Source organism: Procambarus clarkii, chromosome 46 (genome assembly GCF_040958095.1).
Source record: "Procambarus clarkii isolate CNS0578487 chromosome 46, FALCON_Pclarkii_2.0, whole genome shotgun sequence".
Classification (NCBI taxonomy): domain Eukaryota; kingdom Metazoa; phylum Arthropoda; class Malacostraca; order Decapoda; family Cambaridae; genus Procambarus; species Procambarus clarkii.
This window is the reverse complement of record NC_091195.1, coordinates 20,439,225-20,458,181: the sequence shown is the minus strand read 5'-3', so window position 1 is coordinate 20,458,181 and position 18,957 is coordinate 20,439,225. Positions and strand designations below refer to the sequence as shown.

General features: G+C 41.3%; 1 protein-coding gene across 9 annotated transcripts in view; it reads right to left on the bottom strand.

Moving 5' to 3' along the window:
- Positions 1-18,957, bottom strand: part of LOC123770464 (serine/threonine-protein kinase N) — a 312,702-nt gene that overhangs the window by 165,392 nt on the left and 128,353 nt on the right. For 7 of the 9 annotated variants that reach the window (XM_069301810.1, XM_069301800.1, XM_069301804.1 and 4 more), the window contains 5 exons: positions 17,932-18,022; positions 16,152-16,317; positions 12,787-13,018; positions 12,057-12,439; positions 7,567-7,671 (listed from right to left, as the gene is read on the bottom strand). In XM_069301810.1, coding sequence (XP_069157911.1) covers positions 7,567-7,671; positions 12,057-12,439; positions 12,787-13,018; positions 16,152-16,317; positions 17,932-18,022 — 977 coding nt within the window. The remainder of the gene's footprint in view (positions 1-7,566; positions 7,672-12,056; positions 12,440-12,786; positions 13,019-16,151; positions 16,318-17,931; positions 18,023-18,957) is intronic. The other 2 variants (XM_069301808.1, XM_069301809.1) reach the window with 1 other exon arrangement.

Below are 18,957 nucleotides of genomic sequence, written 5' to 3'. Positions count from 1 at the left end.
CCTCACTCCATCCCCCCCAAACACACACACACACTACCACTACCACCTCACCTTGACACCATACCTGCACCCATACCAGGGCAAGACGGCCACCCAGTGATGGCAAGAAAAAATACTTTCTGCCCATTCATGCTTGCACACCTCTCTCCAGACTTACAAACATGGCCTCCAGTCTGGCACTCATTCACACCTACTCTTTTAAAACATTTCCGAGACATATAGTGTGTGGGGTGTGTGAGCGTGCCCACACTACTAAAGATATAAGCCTCATGCTTGTTGAAGCAACTGTGTCAGAAAAGAGGGGTTGGTGTTGGGGTAAGGGGGGATGGTGGAAGGGTATCCGACAGGGATGGGGGTGGAGGAGTTAATAAAGTTTCTGTATACACACCTGGGTTTACCTCGGATGTGGGCCACCTTGGATTGTAGTGACCAACAACCTTCACCGTTCCTCTCTGACATCGTTATAACATTATGCCCAAACTTTGCCAGTGCAGTGAATATATGAATTTGGATCATCCCACAATACTTTATTCTTTACACAAAACCTAAGGTTGAGCTATCATGCCATTCTATAGCAGGACAAGAGTGAATATAATCCCCAATCACACCCCCATTTTATTCCACACAATACCCGAGTAACACATCACTCCCCTACAATTTAAAAGCCTCAGACTATCCAACGTTGTTACTCCACTTCATGTTGACCAGACCACAAACTAGAAGCTGAAGGGACGACGACGTTTCGGTCCGTCCTGGACCATTCACAATTGACTTGAGAATGCTCCAGATGCAGATGCGGACCGAAACGTCGTCGTCCCTTCACCGTTTAGTGTGTGGTCTGGTCAACATACTTCAGCCACGTTATTGTGACTCCTCGTCTGCACTCCACTCCATGTTACTTTGCAGCATTATACCACTACATAAGACCTCCACCATACTTGCCCCACGACACTCCACTTAATGCGCCACTGCTTGAGAGCAACAGAATAATTTTCATGTTTCTATTTCATTCCACAACCCCATTCTTCTCCCAATTTACACTCCAGTTCATGCCACCCCACAGCAGCCATAAGATAAAACACCATCCCTTTCCTTCATTCCACTACACTATGCCATAGGATTAATGTATGTCAAGTTTATTCCACTGCACCATAAGTGTTACGGGATGATAATCTGTTCCACTCCATAACATTCCACCCCACCACAACAGCTCAAGGATATTTCCCATGACCAACTTTACGAACCATAAGCAGTGTGTGGGGAAAAGCTGGTATAGAGGGGAATTATCAGAAGCACCTAAATCAGCAGATATAACACCCTTTACACAAGAGAGGGAGCAAAGCACTGGCTAAAAACTATAAGACTAGTTGCACTAACATCACATACACTAAAAGTTTGTTAGAGAGAGATCAGGAGTTGGAGCTCCAGTTTCATGAAGAACAATGACCTCCACAATCCAGGCTAACATGGAACTAGAGCAGGAAGATCGTGCCTTTCATAGTACTCGATCACAATGACAATCATTGAAGCATTAGAAAAACATAATGCAGATGTGATATACACCGACTTTGCAACGGCATATGATAAGGGTGATAAGGGAAGGGATAAGGGGGTGACAAAATGAGAGCAAATCAGCAAAAAAAAAAAAAAAAAAAAAAAAAACAGGTACAGTGGCACCTCGACATACGATTGCCCCGATTTACGATAATTTTGAGTTACGATAAAAATTTGATCGAAAAATGCGACTCGACTTACGATAGTGTCGTCGACTAACGATATTCGTTAATACACGTTCGGGTCGACCGAGCGCATGGTTCCCGGTCACGCGGGCTGACCTGCCCCAGTTTACTAGAGTCGCTCGCTTAATGACCATCATGCTTATAAGAAATTCCATTTTTGTGGTGATTTTTTGCTTTTTGAACATAAAACTGATTATATATATATATATAATATATATATATATATATATATATATATATATATATATATATATATATATATATATATATATATATATATATATATATACATATATATATATACATATATATATATACATATATATATACATATATATATATACATATATATATACATATATATATATACATATATATATATACATATATATATATACATATATATATATACATATATATATATACATATATATATATACATATATATATATATACATATATATATATACATATATATATATACATATATATATATGTAGGGGATAGTATATATATATACTATCCCCTACATATATATATATATATGTAGGGGATAGTAGTAATGAGGACTGCAGAAGGCCTATTGGCCCATACGAGGCAGCTCCTATTATAACCACCGAAGGAGATGTCGTCGTCCCTTCAACTTCTAGTGTGTGGTCTGGTCAACATACTTCAGCCACGTTATTGTGACTCCTCGTCTGCAAATATGATCAACAGTGGATATATTGTCTAATTTTTCTCCAGTTAAAAATAAAACAATAAAAAATGTTAATCTCAACTACTGTATTTACCAAGAAGGCAAACCATTAAAAAATGGATCACTTAAGGCTGCGAGTGCATCATCTTGAGGTTATCTTGAGATGATTTCGGGGCTTAGCGACCCCGCGGCCCGGTCCTCGACCAGGCCTCCTTTTTGTTATGCACCCCCAGGAAACAGCCCGTAGCAGCTGTCTAACTCCCAGGTACTTATTTACTGCTAGGTAACGAGGGCATCAGGGTGAAAAAAACATTTTGCCCATTTGTCTCCGCCTCCACCGGGGATCGAACCCGGAATCTCAAGACTACGAAGCGCTGTCCACGCAGCTGTCAGGCGCCCTATATTCCAACATGCCTTATATCATGCCTATATTTCAACCACAATGTTCAATTTAGTTCATTTTCAGAGATGTATTAATTAATTACTAGCTATACAGTACTATACGACTAAATACCAGTCACAGCTTCGTGTCATCCTTTTTAAATGATACAAAAATCAGCATGAACGTTTCCTCTGTAGAAGGCACTGAAAAACTACAAGCCAATATAAATAAAGTTTTCGACTGGGCAAGTGAAAATACTTCATACTTAATGGTGGTAAGTTCCAGGTACAGTACTGAGGTATGGTGGAAAGAAGCAACAAACGAAACACAGGGTACACGATGCAATCAGACTTGCTCATAAAAGGAAAGCCATATGTAAAAAGATTTGGGAATTATGTCTGACGACCTGATATTTAGTGAACATAACTGAGCAAATATAGCGGCGGCCAGGAAGATGATAGGATTGATTATGAAAACGTTCAAATCCAGAGACCCCACAGTAGTGCTAAAACTATTTAAATCACTAGCGCTGTCCCGTATGGAGTACTGCTCAGTACTCACTTTCCCTTTCAGAGCTGGAGAGATCTGGGAATACAGAGAACCTATACGGGACGCATAGAAAATATAAAACGTTAATTTTCGTGCTACGTCGTTTAATTTGGTATCAAATTGTTCACAATAGAACACACTAAAGGAATATTTACATACAAGAACAAATATTAGAACAACGTTACCAATACCATAAGATAAAATAGGTCGTCATACCTTGAGGTTACCTTGAGGTGCTTCCGGGGCTTAGTGTCCCCACGGCCCGGTTGTCGACCAGGCCTCCTGAATGTCATATGAACAACACCTGCTTTTCTTCATTGTTTACAGTCATTATTCATTCCCGACATTGTTTATGACACTATCATTTGTTTTTGTGCCGCTCCCTTCATAAGTGTTTGTACCACTATATCATATGTTTAAAAAAATAATCAAAATATCTGTACTTGCCACACAATGTTGTTTATAGACCATGAGCTGAACATTAGGTAGAAAACCTCCACCAACTCCAGAAAAAGGCTTCCTGAAGATGCTCTAACAATGTTTTATAGGTGGAGGGGATGATGGGTAAGCGTTACTGCTCAGCCACCACAAATATCCTCTTGCAATGTTTATCTTGAGATGATTTCCGCGTCCCCGTGGCCCGGTCCTCGACCAGGCCTCCTTTTTGTTACACACCCCCAGGAAGCGGCCCGTAGCAGCTGTTACTCCCAGGTACCTATTTACTGCTAGGTAACAGGGGCATTAGGGTGAAAGAAACATTTTGCCCATTTGTCTCTGCCTCCACCGGGAATCGAACCCAGAACCTCAGGACTACGAATCCGAAGTGCTGTCCACTCAGCTGTCAGGTGCCCTACAAACGCTGGTACAAGTGATGGTACAAGGTACAAGCTGTAGCATGGTGAAGCACACAGTGCCACACCACATCACTTTCATTTATACCTGGTGTCCTTCCTTTTACCAGACTCGTAGCAGACACAACACCTCAGGGCTTTATCGATGCAAATTAGTTCATGGTTCAAGTTCCTGTTCAGACATTCAGGTTTATCAACAATACGAGGTCTTCTAGCAGCAGCACCACTAGGACTTGTCTGACGTTCGTCTTCCGAGTCAGATGATGAATGTTCATTACGAGGCGAAGAAGGGAAGAGTGGCGGCCTCATACCTGATGGTCCGGGTGTTGCAACAGTGTCACCAGTAGCACTGCAGTCATCCTCATGTACATCACCAGCATGTATGATGTGGTCACTGTTGAGAGGCCACTCCTTATACCTAAATTTCACTAGTGATTTCATGATTACTTGGTGGAACTGGTGGAATGAGAGTTTCTTGGTATATGTTGTGTAGTACTTGTATAACACAAAAGGCCGTGGCAGTCGGAAGCGGGGTCAAGAAAACAATGGGCCTCCAGCGTGGGTGGCTGCCCACGCAGCGGGGTGGGGATGCCACGTGGAATATACAGAGCATGGGAAGATGTTGACGCTCATTTTAAAACAAGTCCCATAATATTTAAACAATAAATGGAATTTGTATAAATTTTTATATTTTTGACTCCATTTGCATCATCAGGAACACTTCTGTAGCGAGTAAACCTTATACTCGCTCCAATCTCTAATTATCTTAATGACAAATTAATTAGAACTAATAATGACTACTCAAATCCTTTCCCTAATTACAGGTTACACTCCTTTGCATCCTGTTGGAGGAAGCTGAGGTGTAGTCACCAAATATAAGTAAGCGATATGCACATAGCCAACAGAATAATTTCCACAGTGATTCAGATAACTCCAATACAGACGCTATGGATTTACCTCACCTCTTCAGCCTCAAGAATGTAGCACTCTGCGTGTACAGTTCTAATCGACCCCAAGACTCTACAAGCTTCGACACGGAGCAGACAGCAGACTACAACCAAATCAAACTACAATGCTCTCGCTCCCCATCGAGTTCAGACACTCACGATTCCCCATCGAGCCGCCATGCTCTCCCACATAGAGCTCCTCGACTCCAGCCTCACTTAGCTCTCTGCTCTGCTCCAGGCTCCGTCTGAACGTCTACGACAATGCCAACAACCAACAACTGTAATCAAGACTACTAAATAAATATGAAACTCACTAAACACTGTATCTAGTCTACCCAACAACGTAACCTAATCGTACGTTACACTTCCTATTTTGGTTTTATGACGGAATATGTGACATCGGGCTGCAAAGTGTTAAGAACACTAAACCCATCCTAATAGCAATACCTGTACTTTAATATTTTTTATGGGTGTTCAACTGCAATATTTGTCACAAGACCAACCACAGCAACAACGCTCTTGCACCAGTGCTTCCATTTGAAGCACATCTTACCAAGAATTTCCTAGATCATCATCAATACACTGTAACACCCAACCACAGACATGAAACGAAGGAAAGTGATAATGATCTGGTCTGTCCTGGACCGCCATCAAGTTGCCACAACTTTACTCGAGACCAGGAAGTACCAACACACCGTTACTTTCCCCAGTGGGTTGGGTATTGGTTTTTTCCCAATGCAATTATAACTTGCTCTCCGCACACGGTACATTCAGAAATCTTTTGAGATCTATCTCCATTGTCTCCATCTTGACTATAATCATTACAATATATATATCTTATTATTTCACTTAGTTCTTTATACAGTATTTAGTTAAGTTCTCAATTTCAGCTATAAATTATGACAGCTGATAATTTCCTTAAGAATTTTTGTCAGTTAAGTTTATAAATTCAGACATGCATCTCATTATTTTAAGACTGCATTCTTCTTGCTAAGCAGAGGTGCAACAGGTACTCCGAGAGAGAACTCTATCAACATCAGAGGCCTGAGACTTTTCAAAACGCTTTCACTACACACAAGGGGCACAACTGTTCGACCCCTCACAGTGATCAAGAGAGAACTTGACAAACACCTCCAAAGGATACCTGATCAACCAGGCTGTAACTCATACGTCAGCATCCAACAGCCTGGTTGACCAGTCCAGCAACAAGGAGGCCTGGTCGATGATCGGGCCGCAGGGTCACAAAGCCTCTCAAGGTAACCTCAAGGTAGGTAAGGTTCTTCAATCCAACTTTACATATGGCAACTTTTTATGCAAAATATTCCAAATCAACTCTTTGGCTAATACCATTTAAGCAATTTCTATAATTCTGTTACATTATTACAGTCTCCCGCTGGTCCCTGTGGAACACTTCTCAATTACTACTTCTGGTGCACATCCCCAGATGTCCAATCCTTTCCAAGCACTTTTAACAAATTCAGTACAGTATCCCATTCTTACTGTGCTCCTTAAATAATGTTGTCTCCTACTTTACCTACTAATGGATACAAGTATGTTGTTCAAGATTCGCTACTTGGAATAAACAGTTCCAAGTAGCACGGGCTATGGTGAGCCCATAGGTCCTTTTGGATACAAGTACATTCTAACCAACTGTATACAACTGTATACTAACCAAAGGGAGCCGGTGGCTGAGCGGACAGAACACTGGACGCGTGATCCTGTGGTCCCGGGTTTGATCCCGGGCGCCGGCGAGAAACAATGGGCAGTTTCTTTCACCTGATGCCTCTGTTACCTAGCAGTAAATAGGTACATGGGTGTTAGTCAGCTGTCACGGGCTGCTTCCTGGGGGTGGAGGGCTGGTCGAGGACCGGGCCGCGGGGACACTAAAGCCCCGAAATCATCTCAAGATAAGAAGATACCCTAATCATTAACATGATGTAATTCAGTCCTCCCTTCCCATTTTGAATTGCCTCTTGAAAGCATTAAACAATGCTCAAGCTGAAGGAGTAGCTTGTACTATCTATTGTACCACATACAGGCGATGAGTCACAATAATGTGGCTATAGATATGACGACATATCACACAACTTGATAAGTGGTCCAGGACGGACCGAAACATTTTCATTTCTCCATTTTCTTATATGTGGTTTGGCCATCGTATTGTACCATATTATTATTTGATAGTTATATATATATATATATAGCATAATGAATCTTCCATTTACTCTAATTTTTGTAACATTATGCTATGACACAGACAGCATTCTAATGACTATATACAAACCGTATAAACCACACATATTTGAATAAATTATACAATAAACCATTAATACACCAAAACAACAGGTTTACAAGCACTTTCCTTAAATCTGAAGAAAACGGGTTTCAAAGTGTCACGTACCTTAACGTCGGGCTCTACAGGTGAGGCTGGTACGGTGATAGTGACAGTGCCAGAATGTGGCCGTGGGGGTGGAGGCGGAGGCGTAGAAGTCGGCCGTTTTGCTACCTGTACAGTGAAAGAGTGCAGTTTCTCGTCAGCAATGAAAAACAATATGCATGTACTGTGAAATAAATTCCCTTTCTGTCACCATAATAGAAAAAGAATCTTACTAAATCTTACTAAAAAGAATCTTGCTAAATCTTACTAAAAAGAATCTTACTAAATCTTACTAAAAAGAATCTTACTAAATCTTCCTAAAAAGAATCTTGCTAAATCTTACTAAAAAGAATCTTACTAAATCTTACTAAAAAGAATCTTACTAAATCTTCCTAAAAAGAATCTTGCTAAATCTTACTAAAAAGAATCTTACTAGAGAAAAATCAACCCATTAGTAAAGTACTATTAAATATGATCAGATGAAAGAGTTATCTTGAGATGATTTCGGGGCTTTAGTGTCCCCGCGGCCCAGTCCTCGACCAGGCCTCCGCCCCCAGGAAGCAGCCCGTGACAGCTGACTAACACCCAGGTACTTATTTTACTGCTAGGTAACAGGGGCATAGGGTGAAAGAAACTCTGCCCAGTGTTTCTCGCCGGCGCCTAGGATCGAACCCGGGACCACAGGATCACAAGTCCAGCGTGCTGTCCTCTCAACCGACCGGCTCCCCCCAGTTATTTGACACCAAAAGCCTTATGTAAATCAGAGCTGTAAAGCTAACACTGATGAAGATTTACAATGAACAGCTGAAAAAGAAAGGAAACTGATATACACAATCCAAATAACATTGGATGTAATTAAAGGGTTTCTATCAAAATTACAGTTATTTAATAACAGGAAATTATGGGTTATATTTGCCACAACTTTAATGAACAATTTATAGAAGCTGTCCTGCTGTCAAACTGTCATCTATTCAAAGAGTTGACTATCCCAACAGGTCAAATGAGGTGTTTACTAACACACCTGGCTAAGTGCCACCAAGCAAAGATCATTAACACTTTAGTCCAGGCATGACGCAGCATTGCGTCATCCACTAAATTAATTGCCAAAAATCAGATTTTTATCCGATTTTTTGGGGACTGTTTGGCAACTGTCAACAAGCCGAATGCAATCTGTGACTACAATACAAACATGAAAGGTGTTGATCACTTTGACCAAATGATCAAATATTATCACTTCATAAGGAAAACTCACAAATGGACGAAGAAAATGACCTTCTATTTTGTGCAAATGGCTATCTACAATGCTTATGTGATGTACAACTACTACACAAAAAATACTAAACTATAATACTACATATACTAAAATACTAAACATTTGTGGGCAGGAATTGGGAGTGTAGCTGGAAGGCGTCTGGGCGCTCACTCGCGGTTAGCGCATGACCCGTCTTCAACTCGTCGGCGGGTGGAGCGTGACCAGGATTTTTATTTTATATGCAAGTGTTCCTCTAGAGAATTCTATTGTGAACTCATTGATACCAGAATGAAAGACCTAGGACGAAAATTGAGGTGACCAGAGTGAAAAGAGTGAACACATTTTATCGCTTTTGAGCGCTCCTTGGTAACTCGTTCGCACTTTCTCTGTTTGCTGTGGGTAATTAGCCGAGCTTTTGGAGTTTATATGCATTTAGTGCTGTAGAGAATTCTATTGCGAACACAATGATACCAAATTTATTCTCGTAGGACGAGAATTAAGATGACAAAGTTGGAGAGTATACACTTTTCGGAATTAACGCATGCTCCCGTGAAACTCTGGGACGCAAATTGCACAGTTGAGGGGTGGCGGGCGGGGCACACCAAAGTGTTAATTACGTGTACAAATGAATTCCACCTTAACTCTATTTCATTGAGAATGTAGAAGCTCTTACGATTGAAAATCCTGAGTGCCTTTTCCTCCTAAGTAGCCTGCTTCCGTCAGAAGTTCAAAGAGGATAACTTCAATTAGGAGTAAAGATAGTAGTATCTTTACAAATTTGAGATCATACAAGAATTGTATTTTTTTTTATGCAAGAGAACATGTTAGCAAAACACTGTATGAACATCAGAGGTCCACAGCTTGTCAATATCCCCAACAAACTTAGGAAGTATTGGATATACCAGGCTGTTATGGATATGCTGTCCTGCGGGCCACTTCAAGCAACATCTTGTTGGACCAGACTATCCGAAGACAAACCTGGCCCCAGGCTAGTCTCGGGGAGTAGAATAACTCCCAGCACCCACTGAAGGTAAGTATGTTCTGGGAGTTGTTGTTGTTAAACTTGTAATAACCTGCTCCAGCAAGTTGTTCCCTCTATTTATCTATTTAAAAACTGTCCTGCTGTGAAAGGGAAAGTGAGTACCAAGCAGTACTCAAGGAAGAAAGCACAAGTGACATGAATAGTCTATGTATTGTGATGAAATCCCTAGAGTTGAAGGTTCTCATGCATATCGAGGTGGATTATACCAACCCAGCATATTAGATTCTTCCAGCACCTTATTCTGGTCTAATGTGAAGCTACAGATTCTGAAACACTAGAGAAAGATCAGAGAGAGTCGTTCGTAACGACCTGATGGATCCTATACGTAAAGAATGTTAGTCAACACCTTATGTACAGTATTTGATCCCTAATTCATACTTCCCTACATGCTCACCTCCAAGACAAAATGTCTAGTTCGGTAGCCAGCCATCTGTGGTGCTGTTCAGCATGCTCTGGCAACTAAAAGTCGTTGCAACTCGTTGCTCTGGCAACTAAAAGTCGTTGCAACTCGTTGCTCTGGCAACTAAAAGTCGTTGCAACTCGTTGCTCTGGCAACTAAAAGTCGTTGCAACTCGTTGCTCTGGCAACTAAAAGTCGTTGCAACTCGTTGCTCTGGCAACTAAAAGTCGTTGCAACTCGTTGCTCTGGCAACTAAAAGTCGTTGCAACTCGTTGCTCTGGCAACTAAAAGTCGTTGCAACTCGTTGCTCTGGCAACTAAAAGTCGTTGCAACTCGTTGCTCTGGCAACTAAAAGTCGTTGCAACTCGTTGCTCTGGCAACTAAAAGTAGTTTTGTCATTTCAGATATCGACAATAGCAATGTGTATTTTACTGTACTGAAGATACATAAAATCCTGCAAGTATAGCATAAAAAACATGCAGGCTATGTACTTGCTAAGGCTTAAAGTAGTAGCAAACCTAAGGTTGAATATATGATGATTGTTTAGCACAAAGTAAGTGCTCATGAAACAACTTGCATCTGGCATCCCTTAAGTATGAAAAATTCAGTGTGCTAAACTTAATTTTTTATTTTAATGATAAAGATAAGACTTTACCCTGTCATGATCAAAGTGAGTGCAACTCGACAATCTAAAGAAAAAAGTAATCGCTAACAAAAGCTAAAAGTGTTGACCAGACCACACACTAGAAAGTGAAGGGACGACAACGTTTCAGTCCGTCCTGGACCATTATCAAGTCGATTGTGATGAGAGGAAGGAGGCAAAGGCAATAAATAAGCAAGAGAGGTGAGGAGAAGGAAAGATAAAAGTGGTGTTGAGGTTGTGCGAAAGCAAACCCAAGATGAAACAAACAAACCCATGCCACAGTGTTGTGCCTGCTACAGGCACCCAGGTATTGCCAAGACGAAATGAACACTAATGAAGAGTATGAAGTGATTGGATACGTGACTTATTGAGCATTGCCACAGTGTGAAGAACATACGGATACACAAACAGACGTACCTAGTAGTAGCTATACAAATCTGAGATCATACAGGAATTGTATTTTTTGAACGCAAGACAACATGCTAGCAAATAACTCCCAAAATGTGTTAGCAGACTTTGAGCGCTTCCTTCCCATAGCTCATCATGGTCCTTAGTGCCCAATCATCCCTCCCTGCTCAGGTCTTGAACTCTGGCCGATATCTCTCGAGAGGCAATTAGAACAAGGCTCCCTGTGTGGTGCTGTGCCAAATCAGTTAGTATTCACATATGCGAATTGCATACGATTGGATCCAAGGGAATTTAAAGGTGTCAACTCTCTTGCCGAAGTTCAAAAAGCTTATTTTGTTCCCAAGTTGAAGGACCGCATTAAAAATGTTGGTTTTACGAGAACAAAGACAATATGTTTGCTATATAATATATTTTTCAGCAACACAAAGTCCTAAACCCAACCCGAGTCGAGACTGGCCTCAGGCCGGGCTCGGGAAATAGAACTACTCCCGAAACCCTCTCCAGGCATGCTCCAGATAACCCCAGCCACCATTTCAATCTTGATGTATTTTTGGATATAAAGTTAATATTTTGTGGGTAGGGGAGGGTACATCTATATCTGAACAAGTCGACTTGCTCAAGCCTAACCTGATCAGACAGCAAGACAGCATCTGTATCTAACAATACATTGCATAATTTTGCATTGCATACATAGCATGGTGGCTCAAAGTGAACATAAACCCTTTACTTGCATACGAGAGTGTCATGCAACACAGAGGCCATCACCTTACCTGTACAGTGATGGAGTGAGCAGGGTGAATGGTGGGAGTGTGTGCGACAGGGAAGGCACTCTGGTGAGCAGGTGTGGACGGCGTGCCAGGAGTGGGGTGGTAGACCGAGCCGTGAGGTGTGGGGTACGTGGATATATGATGGGTAGCAGCCACAAGTACAGGTGCAGGAGTAAGCTGCTGGGATTGTATAGGGGCACCATGGGTGATGGAGGGAGGTGGGGGAGCCACTGGGGGGGTTTCCATAGTGGGAGGAGCTGGGGAGGAAGGTATATCTCCCATGTTGAGCGGTCGCACCTCCGATATTGCCAGCGGACGGCAGTGGCGCTCCTCTCCTGGGGTCTTCTCATTGTCAAAATCTAAGCGAGTGGGAAGCGCCCGGGGACCTGTTGATAGACAAATACATTTTGTGTAAACAAATATGAAAATACATAGGTTTTTATGAAGATCCATGCAATAAAGATGCAGAATTTTTTTTAAATATTTCTTACAAGGGTTCAGATTTTTTAACACTTATTTCCACATAAAATAGGTTAAACTGTACTTCATATATACTGTACTACAAAACACAACAATTAACTTCGACTTAAGCACCATTTCCCACACTAGTACAATACCCGTATAAAAATTATTTCCTAGTGATATTCTGAATGTGGTTTAACCAACGTACTCTCAATTTTTTAAAATTTATTTGATAAAAAAACAAAACTCGTCGGGAGGTCAATAAACTAACCAGGAGTGATAGGAGTGGCAGAACTAGACGTGGTAATGGGTACGGCATGTCCCCCGGTGTACAAGTGGTGGGCCGGCTCATGGCTGGGTTGTATGTTTTTAATAAGTCTACCCCAGGCCGCAACATTAATGTTCATCTGATTGGGTCGTAGCACCTTTCCTTTTTGCATAAACAATTTCTTCTGCCGCTGTAACTTAGGTTTGCGGGAGATCATTGGATTTAGGAATTTGATCTGTTGAAAAAAATAAAGGCATTAATTTTCTCAATATAAGTGACTAGTTACAGCACTGAATCAGTAACAATACTTTAATTTAATACATTCATTAGCCACACTTACCTTCAATACTGATGCACATGTTTACTCTGTAAATAACATTGTTAAAATCATGGACTTCTACCAACATGGACTTTTAACACTGCATTCTTAAAATTCTACAACTGGCATATCTCTATTTACAGTACTTTAATATTTGAAACAGTACTGTATCCATGAACAAATCCACAAGGGCCGTGACGAGGATTCGAACCTGCGTCCGACAGCATCCAAGAGTTTAATGAAGTAAGGGCGAAGAGGTAGAACTGCCTATTGACACAGCTCGGGTGCATGGGGAAAGTTGTGTAAAACCCTGGTTTGTGTCTCAGAGAGGCTGCAGGATCCAAGTAAATTCAGTAGAATTTCTGGTTGCAATTCTTATACCATGTTGTAGCTCAGTTGATTAGGGCAGTGTCTGGGATGCTCTCGGACGCAGGTTCAAATCCTCGTCACGGCCCTTGTGGATTTGTTCATTTGATACATCACGCTATTGTGATTTCTGTGTGTACTGTATTCATAAATCTAATAACTACCAGGCATCTATAAATATACAGCATTTCCCAACTGGCATCAGCAGAAAAGCTTCTAGTTTGCCTAATCAAAGCCTACTTTTGACTATGCAATCCCTCTATGCCCTGCTGATGCCGTTTTCCATCTCCATTTATCCACTTCATCCTGCATGATACTAAATGCCTGACCGTCAGTCTACACTCGAACTGATGCGTTTTCCATCTCCATTTATCCACTTCATCCTGCATGATACTAAATGCCTGACCGTCAGTCTACACTCGAACTGATGCGTTTTCCATCTCCATTTATCCACTTCATCCTGCATGATACTAAATGCCTGTCCGTCGGTCTACACTCGAACTGGAATATAGGAGGTCCCAAGAAAATGTTTTTCATTATTCTCAACCTGTCACTAACATTTGAATGTCAATGACCAGCAGTCTACTCAAAGACTCACTTCTCTGGAATAATGTATCCTGCTTAACTAATGCTAAGGAATACAACAATACTGTATCAAGGAATCAATACACAATATTGTATTGAAGAATCAATACAACAATACTGTATTAAGGAATCAATTCAGGAATCAATACAACAATGCTGTATCAAGGAATCAATACAACAATACTGTATTAAGGAATCAATTTAGGAATCAATACAACAATACTGTATCAAGGAATCAATACAACAATACTGTATTAAGGAATCAATTCAGGAATCAATACAACAATACTGTATCAAGGAATCAATACAACAATACTGTATCAAGGAATCAATACAACAATACTGTATCAAGGAATCAATACAACAATACTGTATCAAGGAATCAATTCAGGAATCAATACAACAGGAAATAAATTATGATTTTTGTTATGAATCTATAAACTGTAAGGCTTTGCTCATTACCTGGAACCACATTACTATAACATTAGCCACCAAAACAAAACAAATAAATAATAAAGTCACTGTGCAATTAATATTTAAATACCTCAAGTGTGTTGAAATTACTAAATGGTAGCGGTAATAATGTAGACAAACTCCAAGATGAGAGCAAGCTTCACGTCTAAACATTTCACCAATAAGAGCTCTTATCAACAAACAGCCAAAACAAAGTAACTAGTGCTCATCAAAAGGAAAAAAAAAACACAGGAGACTGGGTGGGACTATCTCACTTCACTATCTCCACTGGGTGGGACTATCTATCTGAAGTGAGACTATCTCACTTCACTATCTCCACTGGGTGGGACTATCTATCTATTTGAAGTGAGACTATCTCACTTCACTATCTCCACTGGGTGGGACTATCTATCTGAAGTGAGACTATCTCACTTCACTATCTCCACTGGGTGGGACTATCTATCTGAAGTGAGACTATCTCACTTCACTATCTCCACTGGGTGGGACTATCTATCTGAAGTGAGACTATCTCACTTCACTGAGGCGAAGGCGAGAAACTTTGAATGTGTTACAATTTACATCTAATAAATGTTGATCTAGTAAAAGCGGTAACAATATATTCTATTTTCAGGTGTAATGTTTGATAGTTGCAAACTCTATACTGATATTTTTTTTTGCCTAACCACTTGGGGTGGATTGTAGAGCGATGGTCTCGCTTCATGCAGGTTGGCGTTCAATCCCCGACCGTCCACACAAGGGGTTGGGCACCATTCCTTCCCCCCGTCCCATCTCAAATCCTTATTCTGATCCCTTCCAAGTGCTATATAGCCACAACAGCTTGGCACTTTCTTTTGATAGTTCCCTTTCCCTTCTTAATGTTTTATTCTCTGATGATGAGTTTAGAATCCCTGAAGTTTAAGAAGTGTTGCTGCTGTTGACTGTGTAATGCAGTGTTGCTGCTGTTGACTGTGTAATGCAGTGTTGCTGCTGTTGACTGTGTAATGCAGTGTTGCTGCTGTTTACTGTGTAATGCAGTGTTGCTGCTGTTTACTGTGTAATGCAGTACTGCTGCTGGTTCCTGTGTAATGCAGTGTTGCTGCTGTTTACTGTGTAATGCAGTGTTGCTGCTGTTATCTGTGTAATGCAGTACTGCTGCTGTTGACTGTGTAATGCAGTGTTGCTGCTGTTGACTGTGTAATGCAGTGTTGCTGCTGTTGACTGTGTAATGCAGTGTTGCTGCTGTTGACTGTGTAATGCAGTGTTGCTGCTGTTTACTGTGTAATGCAGTACTGCTGCTGGTTCCTGTGTAATGCAGTGTTGCTGCTGTTATCTGTAGACATGCTATACTTACAAAATAAAGATCAATCAACATTGCTACTCCAGTCGAGCCTGGCCTCAGGCTGTATATCTTCCCCAAAAAATTAAAAATTATAAATTTTGACAATCCCTCACCTTCACCTCACTCACTCCACCTCTCTCCTGCCTTTTCCTCTTAGCAACCACTAGCTGTGTTTGTTAAGATTTGATAAAATTCCTACAGGCAAAACCTCATCACAAAGTCTACACTTATCTTGGTTTTACTTCACATAAGACAGTACTGTACTTCAATCTACAGGAGTGACTTTTTTAACATGAAAGTACCAACCTCGGCAAACAATAGTCCCTTGGGTTCGAGTTGAAGTGCCATGCCGTGTCTTACATCGTCAATGAACTCCTCCAACCTTAGGAACTTCACCGCACAAAGTGACCGCCAGTCTCGCCAGTAGATGTCTATTTCTAAATCTCTGGATTTTTCTAAATCGATGCTAAATCTGCACATTGAAGAAAAATACAAATATGCATTAGTATTTGAAACCAAAATACTTTAAATAGTCAAAGATAACTGTGAAGCATAAATGTATTAACCCACGGCTTGCACAATTCAAAGACTTGAATGAACAATCTACATAATTAGTGGTTTTATATAATATACAAAGCATGTCCTACTAATTAACCCCATAATTATCTTTATTATCTTGAGATGATTTTGGGGCTTTAGTGTCCCCCGCGGCCCGGTCCTCGACCAGGCCTCCACCCCCAGGAAGTAGCCCGTGACAGCTGACTAACATCCAGGTACCTATTTTACTGCTAGGTAACAGGGGCATAGGGTGAAAGAAACTCTGCCCATTGTTTCTCGCCGGCGCCCGGGATCGAACCCGGGACCACAGGACCACAAGTCCTGTGTGCTGTCCGCTCGGCCGACCGGCTCCCCATGTATGTTTATGTATATTTTATGAACAAAAGTTTTGTGACAAAGTGCAATCCCTGAAAAGAAAGATATGGTGATTGTGGGAGATGAAGATCTAGTGCGAACAATGATGATTGAGGAGGGCAAGAGGGTATAGAACCTGTTTGCAAGATGTGACGCTATTTCTCTCTACTGTATACGGCACACGTGTCATATACAACACTTCTCTCTGCAGAGCATATGACACTCCTCTTTGCATTGTATATGACACTTCTCTCTGCAGTGTACACAACACCTCTCTCTCTCTCTGCAGTGTACACAACACCTCTCTCTCTCTCTGCAGTGTACACAACACCTCTCTCTCTCTGCAGTGTACACAACACCTCTCTCTCTCTGCAGTGTACACAACACCTCTCTCTCTCTCTGCAGTGTACACAACACCTCTCTCTCTCTGCAGTGTACACAACACCTCTCTCTCTCTGCAGTGTACACAACACCTCTCTCTCTCTGCAGTGTACACAACACCTCTCTCTCTCTCTGCAGTGTACACAACACCTCTCTCTCTCTCTGCAGTGTACACAACACCTCTCTCTCTCTCTGCAGTGTACACAACACCTCTCTCTCTCTGCAGTGTACACGACACCCCTCTCTCTAGTGTACACGACACTTCACAGGAAGCCTTATATGTATACCCGTGTTCGGTCCCGGGTTCGATCCCGGGCGCCAGCGAGAAACAATGGGTAGAGTTTCTTTCACCCTGATGCTCCTGTTACCTAGCAGTAAATAGGTACCTGGAAGTTAGTCAGCTGTCACGGGCTGCTTCCTGGGGGTGGAGGCCTGGTCGAGGACCGGGCCGCGGGGACACTAAAGCCCCGAAATCATCTCAAGATAACCAAGATACCTAGGCTTCCTGTGAAGCCTGGGTATGTAAATATACAGTATATAGTTCTTCTTTTTAAGAGCTTCTATGGCAATGATGACCCGAAGCCGAGAGGGAGAATTGTGCACTTCTAGTTCGCCAAGTTCCCGGGTCAGTACTTGACTTCTTACCAGCTAAAAGGTCAATAATTGATATAACAATACAAAAGTAGAGAATACAAATCTGTATTCGACTACACAAATGTCTAAGACAGGAAAAATATCCACAAAAGAGTCGGGCAAGACAAGAGTCGAGGCAACACAAAAAAGTCCCACTTGCCTCTGGTCCCACGCTGATTGAGAGCAGGGTTTCCAGCTAGTCTGGCCAACAACCTTGTTATTATCTAGCTTTAGTACTGCCATTACATCATCTGCAAGGAAAAAATAACAATGCATTACATCCTCTACAAAATATACAAGTATTCCACAAAAATAATTGGGTCACATGCAAGAACAAAAATTTCATTTCATTTAGAACTAATAAAAAATGAATAAAAAGTTGGAAATATACTGTACAATATAAGTTCTATAATATACTGTACAATATATAAACCTAGGTCATAAAAGTATGTGTGTGTACGTCTGATACTATACTACTTGTGTAGAGGGGGAAATGTAGATGTTTATCTCTCAGAATGTTCGGTAATACGTTTATTGTTTGTGATGTGTGTCTATGTATGTATTAACACGATGTACTGAACGGGGTGAGAATAGCGTGAGCTACCTCATCCCTTTGTGTGTATTTTACCTCAATAAACTTGTTTCAATTTCAATATAAGTTGGTTTTACTAACTCAGTGGTGTAAGTTGTCATTCCTCAGACCTTGAAAAACAGCCCATGTTCCTAGTCGGACTTGTGACGTGTTACGTCGAACACCAACATAGAAGTACTGTAATGGAAACAGTGATATGGTTCTGTACGTGTGTCAACCTGGGCGAACACCAACATAGAAGTACTGTAATGGTAACAGTGGTGAGGTTCTGTACGTGTGTCAACCTGGGCGAACACCAACATAGAAGTACTGTAATGGTAACAGTGGTGTGGTTCTGTACGTGTGTCAACCTGGGCTAGCTTAATAAGGCCTCAAAAAGACTGACAGAGATCACAAGGGTTCTGCAGCTCTGACAGAAGTACCAGAAGGCAGCCTGGAGCCAAGACATGACAACCAGGAGTTCTTGAACTCTGCTAAAGAATCATCTCAGACATTCTGTGCTGAATTGCGTCTTTGCCATGAACTCCTTAACACTTTTACGAAGGCACCACCTGAAAAGTAACCCTTACAAATGTGCTAGTAAGTCATCCTGCC